Consider the following 23,300-nt stretch of genomic DNA (forward strand, 5'->3'; position numbering starts at 1 on the left):
ATTGCTTCTCAACCTTCTTTAATCGCTCAAAAACAGCCTTATATGGTAGAGCCACACTAAGCATTGTGTAAGTTGAATTCCACCTAGTCTTACAATCAAGTACTCCCTCCGGTCCTTTTTACTCTGCATATTAGGTTTGTCCGAAGTCAATCTCATCCAACTTTGACCAAGTTTATACAAAAAATTATAGACATTCACATAACAACACCAATATCTTTAGATTCATCTTGGAATATATTTTCATATTATATTTATTAGATATTATAGATGCTAATAATTTCTAATATAAATTTGGTCAAACTTAGCAAAGTTTGACTTTCGGCAAATCCAATGTGCAGAGTAAAAAGGACCAGAGGGAGTATTAACCTTCTTGTTATTTTGACCTTTTGAAACTTAGCAATTTCCTCAAACTTCTCTATTCGTTTTGGTGAGGCAATCCAAAAAGCTACACTCTCTCTAATCTTTTCTATTGCTGGTTTCATAGCATCTAAGCCGTCTTTGATAATTAAATTCAGAATGTGGGCACAACAACGCATGTGAGTCAAGGTACCTTGCAACATGAGCTTGTCCTTCCCTATCCTCTTCACCAACAAGTCAATTGTCTTGTCATTTGAAGAACAATTGTCAACAGTCACCGTTGATAGCTTCTCGTCAAGATTCCAAGCAATCAATGATTCATGAAGTTCTTCAGCTATAACTTCGGTGGTATGAGGAGCTGGCACATAAATAAACCTACAAATGCAATGAACATATGTTATACAACAGCAAATAATATAAAACAACATCAAACAGGGTACTACAGCAGCAAATAATGATAAAACAACATCAAACAGGGTACTACAGCAGCAAATAATGATAAAACAACATCAAACAGGGTACTGCAGCAGCAAACAATGATAAAAACAACATGAAAATATGTTATACAACAGCAAACAGGGCACTACAGCAGCAAATAATGATAAAAGCAACATGAAAGTATTCATATACCTCATGATAACACTCCTAAGTTTCCAAGAGTCATCAATGAAATGGCCGGTGATTGCCATGTATCCTTTCTTTTGATTGTCAGCCATCCATAAATCAGTAGTGATAGCCACTCTTGATCGATTTGCAGCCATGTACTCGATAGCCTTCTTGCTTTCAACTTTGTAAGCGTCCAAAATATCCTTCCTATGAACGAAGAGATGACAATTAGACATTGAAGATATTAAACAAAACATAGCATATTAGTTCAACAATCCATAGCAAAGATTTAGTCCCACCTCGCCTGCCGACTAGCAAAATGACATGTTTAAATAGTTCAATAGTCCAACCTCAAGATGGCAACGGGGACGAAACCAACCGGGTTTTGCCTTCCCAAACCCATCCCCGTGAAAAAATCACAAACCCGTCCCCGTCACCGTGCACGGGGCTAGATTTTTGCCCGTCGCCTAAACCCATCGGGTTTTCTAAACCCACGGGGAAATAAGCATGTTAAAGCAAACATAGTAGCAAAATGGAATAGAATTTCAGCAGCAAAAGGGGCATATTTCAGCAGCATAACTTCAACAAATGTCATAATACAATAGTACATGGTTCAGCAACTAAAAGAAGCATATTTCAGCAGCATAACTTGAGCAAAAAAGAGCAATAACAATAGCTACAAGGAGCATATTTCGGCACAAACAGTAGCATATTACAGCCATAAATAGTAGCATATTTCAGCCATAAACAGTCATACATAGTTCACCAAGATGTCCAATTACACAAGTTCTGAAATAGAATTCATGGTTAACAGATCACAAGCACAAATGAGACGAAATGGTCCAATACATAAGTTCTGAAATATAATTCATAGTTCACAAATCACTTTAAAGTGGGCATCATCATGCCATCTTTCACGTCCCCAAGCCTCCAAAAGATTATCTTCAAAGCATCCACTGCCAAATCAAAGTGCCAAGTCCTAGAGAAGATCAAAATTTGCTCAAGCTAAAGTTAAACATGAAAAATATGCAGATTGGTATATGAAATGTGCAAGTACTTGTACTTCACCTGCATTCCCTCTTGAATGTCTTGAAGACAACTCCAAAAGCTTTGTCCTTGTTCATTGTCAGCATCTATAAGAATCAAATAAGTAGTATGAGCATCTAACGAAACATTGCAGCAAGATAATGATAGACTATATGATGATATGTAAAGAAAGACACACCTTTATATTTGTTTCTTATCCAATCTTGTGAACACATCAAGGCCTCTAAGATTTCAGGGGTAAGACGACTACGGTGGTCACTTAGAACTCTACCACTTGTGCTAAATGCTGATTCTAAGGCAACCGTGCTGACCGGAGTTGCAAATATATCACGTGCTAGCAGCCTCAAAGTTGGATAGCGCGTTCCACTAACTTTCCACCAATCTAACACGCTGAATTTATCTTTGGACAATGGAACTAGCTCATCTTCCAAGTAACGGTCTAGCTCAGATTTCATCCTAAAAGATGTTGGCCTTTTTTGAGCAACACGTTCATTGAAGAGTGACATAAGGGCTGGAGCTTGCAAAGAAGAGAATGAGCAAGATGGTTGTTCATGATCATCATCACTCTCAAGATTGTACTCCTCCAACAATGTGCACATCTTGGCAATTATTCCATTAACATAAACCTCACATTCTGGACTAGAAGGACTAATACCATGCAACATAGCAAAGCAAACAAGCAACATTTCATTTTTGTACCGAGGATCAAGAAGTGTAGCCATTCCCATTAGACCTTGAATATCAGTCCAATACTTGTTAAATTTCTCCTCCATGCTAAATGTCATGGCTTCTATCACCTCATTACCACAAGTTGACCATTGCCTCATATTCATTTTAATTTCACAAATCTTGGGAAAATAGATGTTGGCAGTTACATAATCAGTCCCGGAAAACATTTCAGTGATTTCAAAGAACAACCGTAGCCTTTCTACAACATCAATAGAAAAAGCCCATTCTTGCTTAGTAGGGAGACTCTCGTATTGCTTCTCAACCTTCTTTAATCGCTCAAAAACAGCCTTATATGGTAGAGCCACACTAAGCATTGTGTAAGTTGAATTCCACCTAGTCTTACAATCAAGTACTCCCTCCGGTCCTTTTTACTCTGCATATTAGGTTTGTCCGAAGTCAATCTCATCCAACTTTGACCAAGTTTATACAAAAAATTATAGACATTCACATAACAACACCAATATCTTTAGATTCATCTTGGAATATATTTTCATATTATATTTATTAGATATTATAGATGCTAATAATTTCTAATATAAATTTGGTCAAACTTAGCAAAGTTTGACTTTCGGCAAATCCAATGTGCAGAGTAAAAAGGACCAGAGGGAGTATTAACCTTCTTGTTATTTTGACCTTTTGAAACTTAGCAATTTCCTCAAACTTCTCTATTCGTTTTGGTGAGGCAATCCAAAAAGCTACACTCTCTCTAATCTTTTCTATTGCTGGTTTCATAGCATCTAAGCCGTCTTTGATAATTAAATTCAGAATGTGGGCACAACAACGCATGTGAGTCAAGGTACCTTGCAACATGAGCTTGTCCTTCCCTATCCTCTTCACCAACAAGTCAATTGTCTTGTCATTTGAAGAACAATTGTCAACAGTCACCGTTGATAGCTTCTCGTCAAGATTCCAAGCAATCAATGATTCATGAAGTTCTTCAGCTATAACTTCGGCGGTATGAGGAGCTGGCACATAAATAAACCTACAAATGCAATGAACATATGTTATACAACAGCAAATAATATAAAACAACATCAAACAGGGTACTACAGCAGCAAATAATGATAAAACAACATCAAACAGGGTACTACAGCAGCAAATAATGATAAAACAACATCAAACAGGGTACTGCAGCAGCAAACAATGATAAAAACAACATGAAAATATGTTATACAACAGCAAACAGGGCACTACAGCAGCAAATAATGATAAAAGCAACATGAAAGTATTCATATACCTCATGATAACACTCCTAAGTTTCCAAGAGTCATCAATGAAATGGCCGGTGATTGCCATGTATCCTTTCTTTTGATTGTCAGCCATCCATAAATCAGTAGTGATAGCCACTCTTGATCGATTTGCAGCCATGTACTCGACAGCCTTCTTGCTTTAAACTTTGTAAGCGTCCAAAATATCCTTCCTATGAACGAAGAGATGACAATTAGACATTGAAGATATTAAACAAAACATAGCATATTAGTTCAACAATCCATAGCAGCACAAGACATACCTAATTGTATTTCTTGTCACCATATTAAACAAGGGTTTCAATGCACTTATGAATCTTCGAAAGCCCGTATGATCAACTATGGATAAGGGGTACTCATGCAGCACAATCATGGAAGCAAGCATCTTTCTAGCATAATCTTGGTCAAAAGTATAATTCTCCACATAAACTTTTCCATGGCTACTAGAATTGAACCTCAAAGAAGATTGGCTCAATGTTTTACCATTGCTATTGACCTTCTTCATAGTACAAGACGCCAAATGAACATGAAGATGCTTTGTCCCATTCTTTGATTCCCCTCCAAGTTTCTTCTTACAATGAAGACATTGTGCCTTCCATATCCCACGGACCCTCACTTTCTTGAAATCAACCCAAACAATTGAAGTGAGCTTTCTCTTGGAACCAACTGCATGTCCTTCATCTGCCCCATCTTCCTCTTCATCCTCGTCCCCATCTTCCTCTACATCCTCATCCTCATCCTCATCCCCATCTTCCTCTTCATCCCCTTCATCCGCACCTTCCTCTTCATCTGTAATTTCAACATGGTCTTCAACAAACATTGCATCATAATCGACGGACTCATCAAATTCTTCGTCCATATCATCAGGTTCAGGCGCACTACATGTAACTGAATGTACAATTGTAGTTTCTGTTGACGGTATCGTCAATGAATTAATTAACCTATAAAAAAGAATAAAACCAGAATTATTAGCTTGGGTGTATTTTTTTTCACATAGTGGCAGTAGCAATTTGGACTCTACTATATGTAGTTCTTGCAAGTCTACTAAAACAGTAGCAATTTATATATATAGCCCACAATATAAAAATATCATATACATGTAGCCTACACACTGCATATTTGTACAAGGATTCCAAATCCATTTTGTTTCTTTCTTACAAGAGTGTACTAGCTTCAACTCAACTTCTGAAACTTTCATGAAAAAAGATAATAAACAAGAGTCTAAACCAAACCCTAGCAAACCTAATCCATCAATTCATAGAAAGTTAGCATCATCCATCTCAAACCCTAGTACCATCCATCTCAGATTGTCCAAGACCGGGCTGCTCACCTCGTCTTTAACTTCTTGCGGACGTTGAAGTTTGATGGAGGCCTGGGAGCCGGATTGGAAAGCCCTCTGCCTCCTCTTCCACGAAGGCCACGACCTACTGCCCTTCCACCACCACCATCGGGCGGGGTTGCAGTAGAGAGAGGAAGGCGACGAGTGGCTGCAGACGGCGCCGGCGGCGGCGCCCTTTCACCTGACTTGGGACGCGAGGAGGCCACCATGGAGATCGTCACTGGCGGCGGCGACCCTTCTCCAGATTAAACCATGGTCGGTGGAGAAGACGTGGAGGGAGGAGGCTCGCCGGCGCAGATCGTGGTTGGCGGCTATGGCAAGATCGGATTGAGCCAGTCGGCGGCTGAGGAACTAGGTTTAGGTTTAGGTTTGATGTGCGGGGGAGAGAGACTCGGGTGGGGGTGGGGGGAGGAGAGGAATGAGCGATATTGGGAACCCAGCGAGGGGTTGGTTTGGCCTCGATGCTGGGGTTGGGCTGCGTGGCTTTGGGCTGGGCCGGATCAATGCATATGTATTTTATCGGGTTTTGTCGGGTTTTGGGGACGGGGACTATCGAAACGGGTGTAAACCCATGAGACGTGTCGGGTTGTAAAATGTGCCCAATAACAGCCCCGCGGGGATTAAAAGGTGCCCATCCCTGTCCCCTAATAGGGCAAAAACCCGCGGGGATGCGGGTTTCGGGGCCCCTTTGCCATCTTGAGTCCAACCATAGTAAGCTTTGGTTTTCTCTCATTACTAAGAGTCCATAGAGTCACTATGAATCTTCTAGTGGCTGTTACCCAAGAATGGCTCTCAGTAAAGATAAGGCCACCATCAAAGTTTAGTCCCACCTCGCCTCCCGAGCAAGTTCTGCACTTGCTTAAATACCTTCATCTATTAGATTGTTACAAGTGTGGGTCTTCCTTGCACTCTATTTGGAGGATATGCAGGATGAATATGATTTACCATCTGTAATAAACACTATATTCACCATGTATATTCTTCAATTGGAGAGCATGGATGACTGATGTATTTTTTCGGATTTACAGGGGAGGCTATATTCGGCTACCCGAGAGTGGCTCTCGATAAACGAGCAATTGCCGAGTGTGGTTCTCGGTAAAGATAAGGCCACCATCAAAGTTTAGTCCCACCTCGCCTACAGACAAGCAACAAGGCCTGTTTAAATATAAATAGTGGGACAGTAAGCTTCGGTATTCATTACACCCTTGTTAAGGAGATGGACTATTTGTGATGTCGATGGTAGGATTGCTCGGGGTCTGGCACGGTGTCATCACAGGGCCTCTGTAGGGTGTGGTAAAAGTTTGGACGCGTTTCGAGTAAGTCTCCCCTGAGGCCGCTTGTAAACCACACCGTCTCCGAGCTAGTATCTGGTTATCGAGAGGGAACGTGCCCGGTTTGTGCAGGAAGTGCTGGTCATGTTGCTCCGTTGGCCTCGAAACTTCTTGTGCTCGAAGAGGGGGCAACCTCATGGCACGTGCTACGGCCTCGCATTTTTTGGGGACGCACGCAATATTCGAGAAATTTATTGCTCTACTAGGGTTTCATCGTCGGGAATTGCAGATCAGCAAGGCGGTACATGAAATCATGCCGGGTAACAGCATGGCGAATCATTTGTGATGTCCTTGTGGCATGCCTACGCCTTCATTTGATAAGGGAGGAGTGTTATTTCCGAGTGCCGCTCTTGGTATGTTTTCCATTTCCGAGTGTGCATCCTTTGCCGAGTGTTTCTCTCGGAAAAGGTGTAAAACCTATATCTAGGTCTCGTACCTTTACCAAGAGCCGCACCGACAGATGCTCGGTAAAGGTTGGCGAACACTTAACCCCCCCCCCCCCACGCGCGCGGTCTCTTCTCTCTCTCTCTCTCACTTCTCTCTCTTTCTCACCGGTGCCCCACCACATCTCACCGGCGCCACCCCCCGCCCCGGCCGGCGCCCTCCGCACCGGCGCCCCCGACCCCACCGGCAGCCCCCACCCCACCGGCTCCCCCGACCCCACCAGCGCCCCCGACCCCGCCGGCGCCCTCCCTCCCCAACCTCGCCGGCGACCCCGCCGGCACCACCTCCCCCTCTCGTTGAGCTTCATCCCCCCTCCCCGATCTTGTATTTATGCATGAGTGTATGTGCGGATGCATGGATTTTTATATGGATGCAAGGAATTATGGATGGATGGATGCATGAATGTATATATGTATGTATTAATTCATGGATTGATGCATGAAATATTTTTTGTAGTTTTTGTTATGTATCAATATATATAGATGGATGTATGTATGTATGCATGAATGCATAGATGGATGCAAAGAAGTATGGATGAATGTAGATAATTGTTAATTTTTTATAGATAATTAATTTTTGATGCATCTAATAGTTCTTGTTGTTCGTATGGATGCTATATGGAGGAATAAAATCGACTTTTGACGATGGCGGTTGATCTGGCGAGTTCTTCTTGTGATATACATTTGTCACGCACGATGGACTCGCCCAGCTTGACCATCACCGAAAGTGGAAATGCGTGAGATAGTGTCCACCATATATACCACCAGCAGAGAGAGTTCCACCATATACACATGAGAGAGATGAGAGCTGTTATTGGAGGAAGAAAATCGTCTTTTGCCAATGGCGGCCGACCTGGGCGAGTTCGTCCTATGATATACATTTTTCACGCACGATGGACTCGCCCAGCTCGACCATCACCAAAAGTCGAAATATCCATGAGATAGTGTCCACCATATATACCACCAATAGAGAGATTTCCACCATATACACGTGAGAGAGATGGGAGTTGTTATTAGAGGAAGAAAAATCGTCTTTTGCCGATGGCGGTCGACTTGGGCGAGTTCGTCCTGTGATATACATTTTTCACGCGCGATGGATTCGCCCAGCTCGATCATCACAGAAAGTCGAAATTTCCGTGAGATAGTGTCCATCATGATTAATTTGTTTAGGAGTAATCTTTAATGTTTGATTCTTATGCTATTTTTCATTGTGTAATGAAAGGTGTTAGCACCGATCGCTTTCATGGCTATGGTTTCCTCCTCCGGTGCATCTTCCACTTGGTTCGACTCCGCGGTCAAGGAGAAGCTCGCCGAGGACCGCTTGGCGGCGCTCATTAAGAAGCACCCACAGCTGGTCCTAATAAAGTATTTTGAGGATCTGGCCAAGAAGAATCCCCCAGCCAAGGAGAAGAAGGCCCCACCACGTAAGGAGTGTGACGACTCGATGCCATTGAGTCCACCGACGTACATTCCCTATGACGCTTGGGATGCCCCGACGTGCTCTGACTCCACGATCACCGGTTTCATGGACTACACCTCTGAGTAGTCCACCTAGATAGTCTGTCGTTGATTTAGTGATGTAGTCATGTAGTGCTGATATGGACTTCTCAGATTGTCACTTGTGATGCTTTTGATTGTAGTATGAGTGATGAACACTTACGTGGATTATGTATGATGTGCTATTTTTAACCTTGCATTATTTCTCTGCCTTTTTTGCTCTATCTTTGTAGATGAAGTGGTATGCGGTGTACAGAGGTAGATGTCCAGGAGTCTACGATTCATGGTCTGAATGCAATGAACAAATGATTTACTATGAAGGCAGCTCCCACGACTCGTTCAATAGCAGAGAGAAGGCAGAGTATCATTACAATCAGTATGTGCTTAAGCAGAAGAGAAAATCTGAATTAGTTGGTTCAGTGGATGGGTTGACTGGATGTGCTAGCCAGAAACGGCTTATCGGGTTTAGTGGATGAAATAACTTGATAATTCTTCTTCGGTTTGTGATAATTTTGGTGTTGCATTTATCTTGTGGTTGCATGTAGAAATGCATTGACCACTTTATTGTTTAGTAAGTAGGCATTTGTACTAAAGAGCTACCAGCTTGTGATCTCAAAAGAAGTTCGTGTGAACTATATTATATAATGGTTATGCGAGTTTGTTGTTAGACATTGAGACTTGAAATGCTTGTTTCTGTATTGTATATAAATTTTTGCGACAGGGATCCGAGGAAAAGCAGTAAAAAGTTGTCTGGGAACGGATCTTTGCTGAGAGCAGCTCTCGGCAAAGTGGCACGCTGGCAGTTGGCGGCTTTGCCGAGAGCCAGTCTCGGCAAAGTGGCATGCGCCAGCTGTTGGTTGTGGCATCTTTGCCGAGAGCCACTCTCGACAAACAGCTGACGGAACCAGCCGACGTGAAAGTCACTTTATTTTGCCGAGTTGTACTATTTGGCTCTTGGCAAAGTCTTTGCCCAGTGCCCGTACCTTGGCTCGCGGCAAATTCCTGTTTGTTGGAGAGGTGTATGCCGGATGGCTTTTGCCGAGTGTAGCACTCCGCAAAGGCTATCCTGGCGGTTATAGGCCCTTTGCCGAGTGTCTGTGGCACTCGGCCTATAACTAGATTCCAGTAGTGATGGTCCTGGTCAATGTTAGGGGCAATAGTAGTAAAGCAAACACAAAAAGGGCAATTTATAAGTTGCTGTCCATGATGTTTGAACAAATGCAACAAATTTGTATGTGCAGTATGCAAAATCATATGATTGCTGAAAATGGATCGTTGTATATACCTGTACATGGTTGGGGGAGGCACGGTAAGTGTTCGTGTTCTGGCGCAGGTCGCCGGGGCCTGGAGAGAGGAGAGATCGTCGCGTCGAGCTCATGGGGAGAGGCGGCCGATGACCTTGACACCGGGAAGGGAGGTCGGGGATGGGCGGTGGTCTCCTGTACCACCTCAGCTCCATCTCAGCCACGTTTGATGGCACTGGACAGGGAGGTGGCGGTGAAGTTGGAGTTGGGGCACCTGCTATAACCAAGCTCCAGCATCATCGGACTCTTCGCCATTGTTTTTTTTGTGGGAGACTCTTCACCATTATTGGGCGGCGGCGATAGAGGACAGGTGGGAGAGGTGGCGAAACAGGAGGGCGGGGAGGCGGGAGAGGCGGCAAAACAGGGGCAGGGGGAGGCGGCAGAATAGGGGGAGGCAGCAGAGGATGGGGGCGTGGAGCCACTACACCACAACACTCGATTGGGGGCAATTAACTGCCGGGAGAAAAACATGTCTAAGGGCAAAGAATCTGTCGGGACATCAGTTACTGCCGCTAGAAACACATTAGGGTAGGCCAACTACCGGGAGAACTTAAGCAACACCGGCGCAGAAATCGCCGATACACTTTACGGCCCAAAACTGCCAGGAGAACTAAATCTCGGCCCATGATCCGCCGGAGACCGTCTTCGGCGCGAGACTGAATATCGGCCCTAAGCGCGTGCGGCAAGGAAAAAAAGCGCGCGACTTGTGAAAATTTTGGCACACGAAAGAAACATTACGCGCCGGCCCTACCTGTACCAGACCGCAATAGCTGCCCCCAAATCACGCCCAATCCCCACCCGTGCCCTCCGCCAAATCCGCCAAATCGGCCGCCCCCGCCCCCGTCGACCCCAGAGCTTCCCACCGCCAGCGAGCGGCCATCTTCCACTCGATCAGACCACTGCCGGCGTACCTCCCAACCACCGCAGCTCCTCTGCCGCCCACAAATCCACGGGACTGCAACCAGCTGCCGCCGCCGCCAGCCATCCCACCGCCGACGGCCGCCCTCCAACCAGATCACTGCCGCCATCACCCCCCATCACGGCATCCCCTCCGCCCCTCCGCCTCCCCAACAACCACCCCACCGCCGCTGACCACTGCTGCGTCGCCCCACTCCAAAGCACCGCGGCCAAGCACCTAATTGACGGGGAGCAGCACCGTCGTCGCCGAGCTACTCCACCGGCGGCAATCATCCTCCATGGAACAACTTCCTCGCCACCAACCTACTCGTGCACTTCCTCGCCGAGCAGGCTGTTGGGGAACGTAGTAATTTCAAAAAATTTCCTACGCACACGCAAGATCATGGTGATGCATAGCAACGAGAGGGGAGAGTGTTGTCTACGTACCCTCGTAGACCGATAGCGGAAGCGTTATGACAACGCGGTTGATGTAGTCGTACGTCTTCACGATCCGACCGATCCAAGCACCGAAACTACGCACCTCCGAGTTCTAGCACACGTTCAGCTCGATGACGATCCCCGGACTCCGATCCAGCAAAGTGCCAGGGAAGAGTTCTGTCAGCACGACGGCGTGGTGACGATCTTGATGTTCTACCGTCGCAGGGCTTCGCCTAAGCGCCACTACAATATTATCGAGGATTATGGTGGAAGGGGGCACCACACACTGCTAAGAGAACGATCACGAAGATCAACTTGTGTGTCTATGGGGTGCCCCCTGCCCCCGTATATAAAGGAGTGGAGGAGGGGAGGGCCGGCCCTCTCTATGGCGCACCCTAGGGGAGTCCTACTCCCACCGGGAGTAGGATTCCCCCTTTCCTAGTCCAACTAGGAGTCCTTCCAAGTATTAGGAGTAGGAGACAAGGAAGGGGAAGAGGGAAGAGAAGGAAGGAGGGGACGCAGCCCCTCCCCCTAGTCCAATTCGGACTAGGCCTTGGGGGGCGCGCGGCCTGCCTCTCTCTCTCCCCTAATGCCCAATAAGGCCCATATACTTCTTCTCCCGTATTGCCGTAACTCCCCGGTACTCCGAAAAATACCCGAACCACTCGGAACCTTTCCGATGTCCGAATATAGTCGTCCAATATATCGATCTTTACGTCTCGACCATTTCGAGACTCCTCGTCATGTCCCCGATCTCATCCGGGACTCCGAACTCCTTCGGTACATCAAAAACCATAAACTCATAATATAACTGTCATCGAAACCTTAAGCGTGCGGACCCTACGGGTTCAAGAACAATGTAGACATGACCGAGACACGTCTCCGGTCAATAACCAATAGCGGGACCTGGATGCCCATATTGGCTCCTACATATTCTACGAAGATCTTTATCGGTCAGACCGCATAACTACATATGTTGTTCCCTTTGTCATCGGTATGTTACTTGCCCGAGATTCGATCGTCGGTATCCAATACCTAGTTCAATCTCGTTACCGGCAAGTCTCTTTACTCGTTCCGTAATACATCATCTCGCAACTAACTCATTAGTTGCAATGCTTGCAAGGCTTAAATGATGTGCATTACCGAGAGGGCCCAGAGATACCTCTCCGACGATCGGAGTGACAAATCCTAATCTCGAAATACGTCAACCCAACATGTACCTGTAACGCCCTCGTTGCGGCTATAGCTCCCACGTGTCGAGGCACGACTTAGAGACATAACCGCATTGAAAGCAATGTCGCAAGTTAGGCAATCATCACAACATCCCATGTAATATAGAATAAAAGGGGAGATACATAGTTGGCTTACACTCGCCACGTCACATCAAAGTACATAAATAACATACATCATCCAAACACTCATGGCCCGACTACGGCGCCAAAATAGAAGAAAACCCAACATGCGACACGGTCCCGATCAAACCCCAACTGGGCACCACTACTGATCATCAGGAAAAGAGACATAGTAACGCTGAGAATCCTCGTCGAACTCCCACTTGAGCTCGTAATCGTCGCCTGGAGCGGAAACACCTGGACCTGCATCTGGAGTTGTAGTATCTGTGAGCCACAGGGACTCAACAATCTCGCACCCTCACGATCAAGACTATTTAAGCTTATAGGAAGGGTAAGGCAAATATATGTGGAGCTGCAGCAAGCGACTAGCATATATGGTGGCTAAATTATATGCAAAAGAGAGCGAGAAGAGGAGGCAAAGCGCGAGCGAGAATCTAGAGGAACAACCTGCGCAAGAATTAATCCAACACCGTGTCCACTTCCCGGACTCCGCCGAGAAGGGGCCATCATGGTAACACACATGGTTGATTCATTTTAATTACGTTTATGTTCAAGTTATCTACAACCGGACATTAACAAATTCCCATCTGCCCATAACCGCGGGCACGGCTTTCGAAAGTTCAATCCCTGCAGGGGAGTCCCAACTTAGCCCATGACAAGCTCTCACGGTCAACGAAGGAATATACCTCCACCCGAGACATTTCGATCAGACTCGGTATCCCGGTACAACAAGACACTTCGACAGGTTAAAACAAGACCAGTAACACCGCCCGAATGTGCCGACAAATCCCGATAGGAGCTGCACATATCTCTTTCTCAGGGCACACTCAGATTGTCTAAACTTCCAGTAGGCCAGCCCAGAGTTTCCCCTGGTAGCCACCGGCGGCTGACAGTTTGGACCAACACTTAGAGGAGCACTGCCCGGGGGGGTTAAATAATGATGACCCTTGAGTCTGCAGAACCCAAGGGAAGAAAAAGGCTAGGTGGAAAATGGTAAAACCAAGGTTGGGCATTGCTGGAAAAGCTTTAATCAAGGCGAACTATCAAGGGGTTCCCATTATAACCCAACCGCGTGAGGAACGCAAAATCCGGGAACATAACACCGATATGACGGAAACTAGGGCGGCAAGAGTGGAACAAAACACTAGGCGAGAGGCCGAGCCTTCCACCCTTTACCAAGTATATAGATGCATTAAGATAACGTAGCAATATAATGATATCCCAACAAGTAATAACTGTTCCAATGAGGAACGGCCTCCAATCTTCACCTGCAACTAGCAACGCTATAAGAGGGGCTGAGCAAAGCGGTAACATAGCCAATCAACGATTTGCTAGGACATGGTGGGTTAGAGGTTCGACATGGAAATTGGGAGGCTGACAAGCAAAAGGTAGGCATCGTAGAATTGGCATAGCAAAGAGCGAGCAAACTAGCATAGAAAAGATAGTAGTGATTTTGAGGGTATGATCATCTTGCCTGCAAAGCTGCCAGAGTTGACTGGTCCTCAAAAGAAAACTCAACGGGCTCCTCGTTAGCGAACTCGTCTCCCATCTCTACCCAAACAAGAAAAACAAGGAACAAGGATACAATGAACCACGTGCAAGCTCAAACAATAAGATGCAATGACGGTATGCTATGCGGGATGCGATGCGGGATGCAAAATGCAATATATGACAGGAAATGCATGAACCTGGCCTCAACTTGGAAAACCAAGTGTGCCACTGGAAAGATGGGATGAAATCGCTTGAAAACGATATAAAGAACGCCGGAATCGGAGTTACGGTTTGGAAATGGCAAGCGTTTCAAAATTGGCGCCGGTCTGCGATTTACAGCAAGTAGGCCTCTAAATGCAATGAAATGAACATGCTACAGCACCCAAACATGACAACAAAATAAATGGCAGGGAATAATTCAAGATGCTTAACAAAAGACTAGCACTGAGCCATGGCCAATTCATCCATTATGAGGTTCAAACAAGCATGGCAAAAACGCAAATGCAAAATAGATTTCGGACTTAGTGAAATTAACACTTGTCTGAAATTTCAGATCGTGAAGCCCTCTTCGGAGCAACAAAACAACATGATACATGACCTGATTAAGATAAATAAGAGCATGGCATGGAGCTACTCAACAAGCTTAACAAAAGTTCCTAAGTGACCTGGGGCCAAAAGGGATCACAAAATATACTAACGAGCACACGAACATAGCTAAAACACAATCAGTTTTCAGACTTAGTGAAAACTGAGACATGCTGAAATATAACTCATGACGGCATGTAAACGAGCTCGATGCACTCACTACGGTGCAAGTCATGGCATGGCAAGCATACATCCATTAAGAAGGCACAAAATGCTATCTAGACATGGCAAGAACAATGGCATAGCATGCACGGATCAACTACAATAGCATCGGCAAAATCGCAAACAAGTTGACGATCTGCCCAGATTCACAACGAAGCAAAAGTAGAGCTCGATTGACTCAAGCTAGGTTGCTCCAAAATTGCAAACAAAGACATGGATGGATAGAGCATAACAAGATTAACAAAACTCCTTTACTGATCATCCTCAAAAGAGGCACAAATCACTAGGAAATAGCATGAACATATGGCATCATGAACTAAACAATCCCAGACTTAGTGAAAACTACTAAGTCCCTGAAAACAGATTTACCGGGTGCCTCACTTTGCAAGCTTGCACAAGTCACCACACACATCCTAAAAATGCATGGGTTGCACCTCTGGAAAGACAACAAGATGCTTAACAAAACATATGAAGGACTCACAGGCATATCATGCACACAACAATCATGGCAAAAATGACAAAAGTCTAAGATGAACTAGCAAATCTGACAATTAACTCACGAAGCCTCCTTCTAACAGCATTTCGGGCATCAAGATGAACTCAAATGAAAATGATGCAATGGAATGAAATGATGTACTCGTCGAGCGGACATTTTGATATACTATATGTACAAATCGGAGCTACGGATGCGGAGATATGGCAGGTCAAAGTATGCACAAAAAATTAGGGTTAGAGAGATAAAAGTCAACCCAAGATCCGGATCTAGATCTGAGGGGGGTACTGCAGCAGCACGGTTCCCGAGGATCACCAGCCGGACTTGACGAGCTCGCCGGGGAACTTGCCGCGGAGGAGGGGCCGGTCGGTGAGGGAGGTTGGCGCCGGAGAGGTGGAGGTGGCCGCGAGCGCGGACGACGAGGAGCTGCGGTGCGGGGACCGGGCCGGCGAGCTGCGGATGCGGCGAGCTCGCGCCGGCGCGGGGGCGCGTCGGGCGACGGCGGCCGGCGACGTGGAAGAAGGCGGCGGAGGCGCGGTCTCGGGCGGCGCCAACTCCCGGGCGGCGGGGCGCGGGCGATGGGCCTCGGGGGCCCCTCCTGGGCCTCCTGGGCCGGCGGCGGCGGGGAGCTGGGAACCGGGCGCGGGCGAATACGGGGCTGCCACGTGGCGGCCGGACACGGCGGGCGGACGCGTCCGTCGGCGGGGGAGTTGTCCGGCGCGCGAGAGGAGCGGCAGATCTAGGGTTTCGGGGAAGAAGAAGAAGAAAAACGAAGGGGGCTATTTATAGGCATAAGTGGAGCTAGGAGAGTCCAAATGAGGTGCGGTTTTCGGCCACACGATCGTGATCAAACGCTCTAGGTGATGGAGCAAAGTTTGGTGGATTTTGGGCCAAATTGGAGGGGTGTTGGGCTGCAACACACACGAGGCCTTTTCGGTCCCTCGGTTAACCGTTGGAGTATCAAACGAAGTCCAAATGATACGAAACTTGACAGGCGGTCTACCGGTAGTAAACCAAGGCCGCATGACAAGTCTCGGTCCAATCCGGAAATGTTTAATCCCCACACACGAAAGAAAGCTAGAATTTACCACCGGAGGAGAACGGAGCGCCGGAATGCAAAACGGACAACGGTGAAAAAGCTCGGATGAATGAGATGAACACGTATGAGAATGCAATGCACATGATGACATGATATGAGATGCATGAAAATGAAAACAACACACGGAGACAAAGACCCGAACCCGATAAATAAATATAACTTAACGCCGGAAACGGCAAGAGTTGGAGTACAAATTGGGAAAGTTATATTTGGGCGTTACAACACTCCACCACTACGAAAGGATCTCGTCCCGAGATCTAGGACTGAAAGAACGCCGGGTACTCAGAACGGAGGTGATCCTCGCGTTCCCAGGTAGCTTCACGGTCGGAATGGTGTGACCACTTGACTTTGAGAAATTTGATTGACTTATTGCGAGTCTTGCGTTCAGTCTCTTTGAGAATAGCAACTGGGTGCTCACGATAGGAGAGATCTTCTTGGAGATCAATGTCCTCGAAGTTGACTGTGCGGTCAGGAGTCTTGAAGAACTTTCGAAGCTGAGAGACATGGAACACATCATGAACATTTTCAAAGTTTGAAGGAAGCTCGAGTTGAAAGGCGAGGTCGCCTCTCTTGCTGACAATCTTGAAAGGTCCCACGTATCTAGGGGCAAGCTTCCCTTTGATACCTAAGTGACGAGTACCTTTCATAGGAGAGACGCGGAGGTAAACATGATCTCCGATCTCGAAAGCCAAATCGCGGTGCTTACTATCATAGTAGCTCTTTTGGCGGGATTGGGCTGCTTTGAGGTTATCACGAATGACTTTGCACATTTCTTCTGCCTCTGTGATTAAGTCATTACCCAGCAGCTGACGTTCACCGGTTTCAGACCAGTTGAGAGGGGTACGACACTTCCTGCCGTACAGAATTTCAAATGGAGCCTTGCCCGAACTTGCTTGAAAACTGTGGTTGTAGGAGAATTCAGCATAAGGAAGACAATCCTCCCACTTCATGCCGAAGGAGATCACACAAGCCCTGAGCATATCTTCAAGAATCTGGTTGACACGCTCGACTTTACCGCTTGTTTGAGGATGGAAAGCAGTGCTGAAGCGGATGTTGGTGCCCATGGCCTTCTGAAAAGAATCCCAAAACTTGGAGGTAAAGATGCTGCCACGGTCTGAAGATATCACTTGAGGAATACCGTGCAGAGAGACAATTCGAGAGGTATAGAGTTCCGCCAATTGAGCTGCAGTGATCGACTCTTTGATAGGCAGAAAGTGAGCCACTTTGGTGAGCTTGTCGATGACAACGAATATAGCATCATTGCCACGCTTGGACTTTGGAAACCTAGTCATGAAGTCCATTTCAATGTGATCAAACTTCCATTTTGGAATGGCAAGAGGTTGGAGGAGACCTGCTGGCCTTTGGTGTTCTGCCTTCACTCTTCTGCAGACATCACATTCATTCACGAATTGAGCGATCTCGCGCTTCATTCGAGTCCACCAATAAGCTTGCTTGAGGTCCTGATACATCTTCGTACTCCCAGGGTGGATGGAGAGGAGAGAATTGTGAGCCTCGTTCATGATCACTTTACGAAGTTCACCTTTGGGTACAACAATTCGATCCTCGAAGAAGAGAGTGTCCTTGTCATCAAGGCGGTAGCACTTGTACTTGGACTGACTCTTGGCAATCCCAATCTTCACCTTTTTCACCATAGCATCAAGAAGCTGGGCTTGGCGAATCTGGTCTTCTAAGGTAGGAGAGACTTGAAGGTTGGCGAGGAAACCTTGAGGAACAACTTGCAGATTCAGTTTGCGGAAAGCTTCACAAAGCTCGGGTTGATAAGGCTTAAGAATCAGACTGTTGCAATATGCTTTTATGCTCAAAGCGTCAGCGATCACATTGGCCTTGCCTGGAGTATACTCGATACTCGGATTATACTCTTGAATCATTTCGACCCATCGAGTTTGCCTGAGGTTGAGATTAGGCTGAGTGAAGATGTACTTGAGACTCTTGTGATCAGTGAAAATATCCACTTTTCTTCCCAATAGAAGATGTCTCCAAGTCAACAGAGCATGCACAACTGCCGCCAACTCGAGATCATGAGTGGGGTAGTTCTTCTCATTAGGCTTCAACTGGCGAGAGGTATAAGCAACAACTTTCTTCTCTTGCATCAAAACTGCGCCAAGACCTTGGAGAGAGGCATCACAAAAGACCTCGTACGGTTTGGATTCATCAGGCGGAGTCAAAACTGGAGCAGTGATCAACTTCTCTTTCAAAGTGTTGAAAGCAATATCACACTCCGGAGACCAAACGTACTTGACGTGCTTCTGAAGAAGATTTGAGAGAGGCTTCGCGATCTTCGAAAAGTTTTCAATGAATCTTCGGCAATAGCTTGCGAGACCGAGGAAACTGCGGAGTTGCTTCACGTTTTGAGGAGGTTCCCAATTGACAATTGCAGACACCTTCTCAGGATTCACGGCAATGCCCTTGGCAGAGATGATATGACCAATATAAAGAACCTCATCGAGCCAAAATTCACACTTGGAGAACTTTGCGTAGAACTGATGTTCCCTGAGCTTATCAAGAACCAAACGCAAGTGCTTGGCATGATCTTCCTTGTTCTTGGAGAAAACCAGAATGTCGTCAAGATAGACCAAAACGAAGTCATTGGTGTAGGCGTTGAAGATGAAGTTCATCATGCGAGAGAACGTCGGAGGAGCGTTGACGAGGCCAAAAGACATGACAGTGTATTCATATGAACCAAAGCTTGTCCTGAACGCCGTCTTGGGAATATCTTGCTCCCGGATTCGAATCTGATGATAACCCATACAGAGATCAAGCTTGGAGAATACTTGGGCACCTTTGAGTTGTTCGAACAGCTCATTGATGTTGGGGAGTGGGTATTTGTTCTTGATGGTCTCCTTGTTCAATGGTCGGTAATCAACACAAAGTCGGTCCGATCCATCCTTCTTATTCACAAAAAGAACACCACAACCCCATGGAGAAGAACTAGGCCGGATGAGACCCATTCTCTCTTGCTCATCGAGTTGCTTCTTCAGCTCCTTCAACTCTTCAGGTCCGAGCTTGTAAGGACGTTTGCACACAGGTTTCGTGCCAGGCTCAAGATCAATAACGAATTCAACTGGCCGGTGCGGAGGCATTCCTGGGAGCTCTTCTGGAAAGACGTCTTGATATTCGCAAACGACTGTAATTTGCGAGATAGCATCAAGTTCACCCTTCTCATTGAGAGAAAACAGACGGATGGTATTATCCCGAGCGGCAAAGACAATTACATCCTCAGACGAATGAGTCAATTGAATCTGCCTGGCTGCACAATCAAGCTGAGCCTTGTGCTTAGAAAGCCAATCCATCCCGAGAATAAGATCAATATCCGAGTTACCAAGGATCATTGGAGAAGCCAGAAACTTGAAATCACCCATCATGATAGAAATATCCGGAACTTCATAGTTTGCAAGCAAGCATCTACCCGGAGAGACAACCGCTAAAGGCTTATGCATAACTTGAGAAAACCACCCATGCTTAGATGCAAAAGGTATCGAGATAAAACAATGCGATGCACCAGTGTCAAAAAGAACTTTTGCAGGAACATCGTTAACCGGAAGGTTACCCATGATGACATCTGAAGAATCCTCTGCCTGAGCTACATTCACCATATTGACCTTGGCGTAGTTGGGGTTATGCTTGACCACAGCTGTACTTGCCGATCTCACAGGAGGAGGAGGAGGAAGACGCCTCTGGTTGGTACACTTGTTGGCATAGTGACCCTTTTCTTGGCACTTGTTGCACGTAACCTCTGAGAGCGGATGGTGGTACGGAGCACTCGATCTTGGAGGTTGAGACGAAGACTTGTTCTGAAAGCTAGGGTTGGGTGGGTGGGAAGAACCACTGCCACCTTTGCTCTTCTGCTGAAACGGCTGACGGAACGGAGGAGGAGGAAGCCAAAACTTCTGCTTCTTGGCCACTTGAGTAGAGGAAGACGGAGTAGCATCTCTGGCTCGCTTCTTGGAAGCATCACACCTCAACTGAGCAGCCTCTTGCTTCAGTGCCATGTTGTAGAACTCATCGTATCTCAACGGCTCAATGAGAACAAGAGCGAGCTGAATTTCTTCTCTGAGACCACCCCTGAACTATTATATCATGCTCTTCTCATCAGGAACATCCTGCTTGGCAAAGCGGGTGAGCTTCTGGAACAACTTGTTGTAGTCATAGACAGACAAAGAGCCTTGCTTCAGATTGCGGAATTCCTGACGCTTACTCTCAACCACACTTTGAGGGATGTGATGAGCTCAGAAATCTTGACGGAAATCATCCCAAGTGATCAGACGTCCACCTCTGGAATCCTTGTACTGCTGGAACCATTCTGCAGCCTGATCTTTGAGTTGGAAGGAAGCGAACTTGACGAAATCTTCAGGCCTGACGTTGCTGCATTCAAAATGCTTACCCAGATCCACAAGCCAATCGTCAGCATCGGAAGCCTCAACACAATTGCTGAACGTCTTTGGACCATTAGCAAGGAACTGGTTCAGTGTAGCAAAATGATTCTGATTGCTGCTTTGACTCCCTTGCCTGCCTTGATTGTGCTCTTGGAGGATTTGCATGATCAACTGTGTGTTTGCATTGGTTGCGGCCATCACAGCTTGCCATGCCTCCGGAGGAGGTGGAGGCGGTGGCGGATCTTGATTCTGCTTCTGACTGGTGCTCTTAACGGGAGCCATCCTGAAGAGGTTGACCACCGTTAGCACATAGACAGATAAATGAAGCTGAAACCAACGGAATGAAAATTGCAACATAAAGTCTTCACATCCGAACAAAATGAACGAATGCACTTCTCTTGAAGTGGTCACATATCCCTAAATTGCGAAGCCACGTAGAATGAAGGGAGATAACTAAATCAACAAGGTACGGCTCAAGAACGAATAATCGGTAATAAATCCCAATCTCAAGCCAATATCCGTGGAAGAAGAACTAGAGCTACGAGAATTCCCACCTATGAAACTCCTGAAACTTTCCGGTTATGCAATCAAGTGTTGGGGATACAGGGGAAGCATAATATCTCACCCAAACTAGCAATACCTACATCCAGCTGTATCCATCCTTCAACACATAACCAAGAAACCTTCGGAAACCATCTACCTCAACCTTCGAAAAGCATCCGTTATACAAGTTATGGCGATACTCCCGAACTACCGCCCCAGTACCGGGTGGCGTCGAGGTTATCTCACCAACGAACTGCATAAAAGAGATTTTCGATGTCGGCGAACATATCTCAAGTATTCCAGAATTGCAACGATAAAATTATGATGACAACACCTCAGAGCTCAACTCCCCGGGACACTTCCACTAAACCCCTGACAGGAGGCACCAAGACAGTATTCTCATCATAAGCCATCGGAACGATTCCAAGATACTCGCGTGATCCTAAATTTTTTTTAGTGAAATTTGAGAAGAGAAGAGTCAAAACTCTACGTCAGGATGCCTTACCAGAGCGATGAGGAGACTGGAAAGTAAAAAGAATTCCTAAGCTCTCCGATATATAATTCCTAAATGACTCAAAACATTTTTTCTAGACACAACTCGGCCTCTAAAAACGATCAAGCAATGGGGCTCCTAAGGTCGGGGAAGGCTCTGATACCAACTTGTAACGCCCTCGATGCGGCTATAGCTCCCACGTGTCGAGGCACGACTTAGAGACATAACCGCATTGAAAGCAATGTCGCAAGTTAGGCAATCATCACAACATCCCATGTAATATAGAATAAAAGGGGAGATACATAGTTGGCTTACACTCGCCATGTCACATCAAAGTACATAAATAACATACATCATCCAAACACTCATGGCCCGACTACGGCGCCAAAATAGAAGAAAACCCAACATGCGACACGGTCCCGATCAAACCCCAACTGGGCACCACTACTGATCATCAGGAAAAGAGACATAGTAACGCTGAGAATCCTCGTCGAACTCCCACTTGAGCTCGTAATCGTCGCCTGGAGCGGAAACACCTGGACCTGCATCTGGAGTTGTAGTATCTGTGAGCCACAGGGACTCAGCAATCTCTCACCCTCACGATCAAGACTATTTAAGCTTATAGGAAGGGTAAGGCAAATATATGTGGAGCTGCAGCAAGCGACTAGCATATATGGTGGCTAACTTATACGCAAAAGAGAGCGAGAAGAGGAGGCAAAGCGCGAGCGAGAATCTAGAGGAACAACCTGCGCAAGAATTAATCCAACACCGTGTCCACTTCCCGGACTCCGCCGAGAAGGGGCCATCACGGTAACACACACGGTTGATTCATTTTAATTACGTTTATGTTCAAGTTATCTACAACCGGACATTAACAAATTCCCATCTGCCCATAACCACGGGCACGGCTTTCGAAAGTTCAATCCCTGCAGGGGACTCCCAACTTAGCCCATGACAAGCTCCCACGGTCAACGAAGGAATATACCTCCACTCGAGACATTCCGATCAGACTCGGTATCCCGGTACAACAAGACACTTCGACAGGTTAAAACAAGACCAGCAACACCGCCCGAATGTGCCGACAAATCCCGATAGGAGCTGCACATATCTCTTTCTCAGGGCACACTCAGATTGTCTAAACTTCCGGTAGGCCAGCCCAGAGTTGCCCCTGGTAGCCACCGGCGGCTGACAGTTTGGACCAACACTTAGAGGAGCACTGGCCCGGGGGGTTAAATAATGATGACCCTTGAGTCTGCAGAACCCAAGGGAAGAAAAAGGCTAGGTGGCAAATGGTAAAACCAAGGTTGGGCATTGCTGGAAAAGCTTTAATCAAGGCGAACTATCAAGGGGTTCCCATTATAACCCAACCGCGTGAGGAACGCAAAATCCGGGA

At 46.4% G+C, this 23,300-nt stretch overlaps 1 protein-coding gene across 1 annotated transcript; it reads right to left on the reverse strand.

Moving 5' to 3' along the window:
- Nucleotides 1-405: 405 nt before the first annotated feature.
- LOC125549429 (zinc finger BED domain-containing protein RICESLEEPER 2-like) lies at nucleotides 406-5,733 on the reverse strand. The gene is made up of 5 exons (XM_087516250.1): nucleotides 5,317-5,733; nucleotides 4,250-4,927; nucleotides 988-1,170; nucleotides 551-732; nucleotides 406-410 (listed from the first exon to the last, which is right to left on the reverse strand). Exons 1-5 carry the CDS (start codon nucleotides 5,532-5,534, stop codon nucleotides 406-408), a joined length of 1,266 nt encoding a protein of 421 aa, XP_087372376.1. The 5' UTR covers nucleotides 5,535-5,733.
- Between the last annotated feature and the right edge of the window lie 17,567 nt (nucleotides 5,734-23,300).

This window comes from Triticum urartu, chromosome 3A (assembly GCF_056163025.1).
Source record: "Triticum urartu cultivar PI428250 chromosome 3A, HENAU_Tu73, whole genome shotgun sequence".
NCBI lineage: Eukaryota > Viridiplantae > Streptophyta > Magnoliopsida > Poales > Poaceae > Triticum > Triticum urartu.

Excerpts from the sequence above, each read along its gene's own strand:
- LOC125549429 (XM_087516250.1), bottom strand. The coding sequence starts at position 5,534 with ATGGTGGCCTCCTCGCGTCCCAAGTCAGGTGAAAGGGCGCCGCCGCCG. Across the intron at positions 4,928-5,316 it reads CGCAAGAAGTTAAAGACGAG|GTTAATTAATTCATTGACGA; the intron begins GTGAGCAGCCCG and ends TCTTTTTTATAG. Across the intron at positions 1,171-4,249 it reads GTGACAAGAAATACAATTAG|GAAGGATATTTTGGACGCTT; the intron begins GTATGTCTTGTG and ends CTTCGTTCATAG.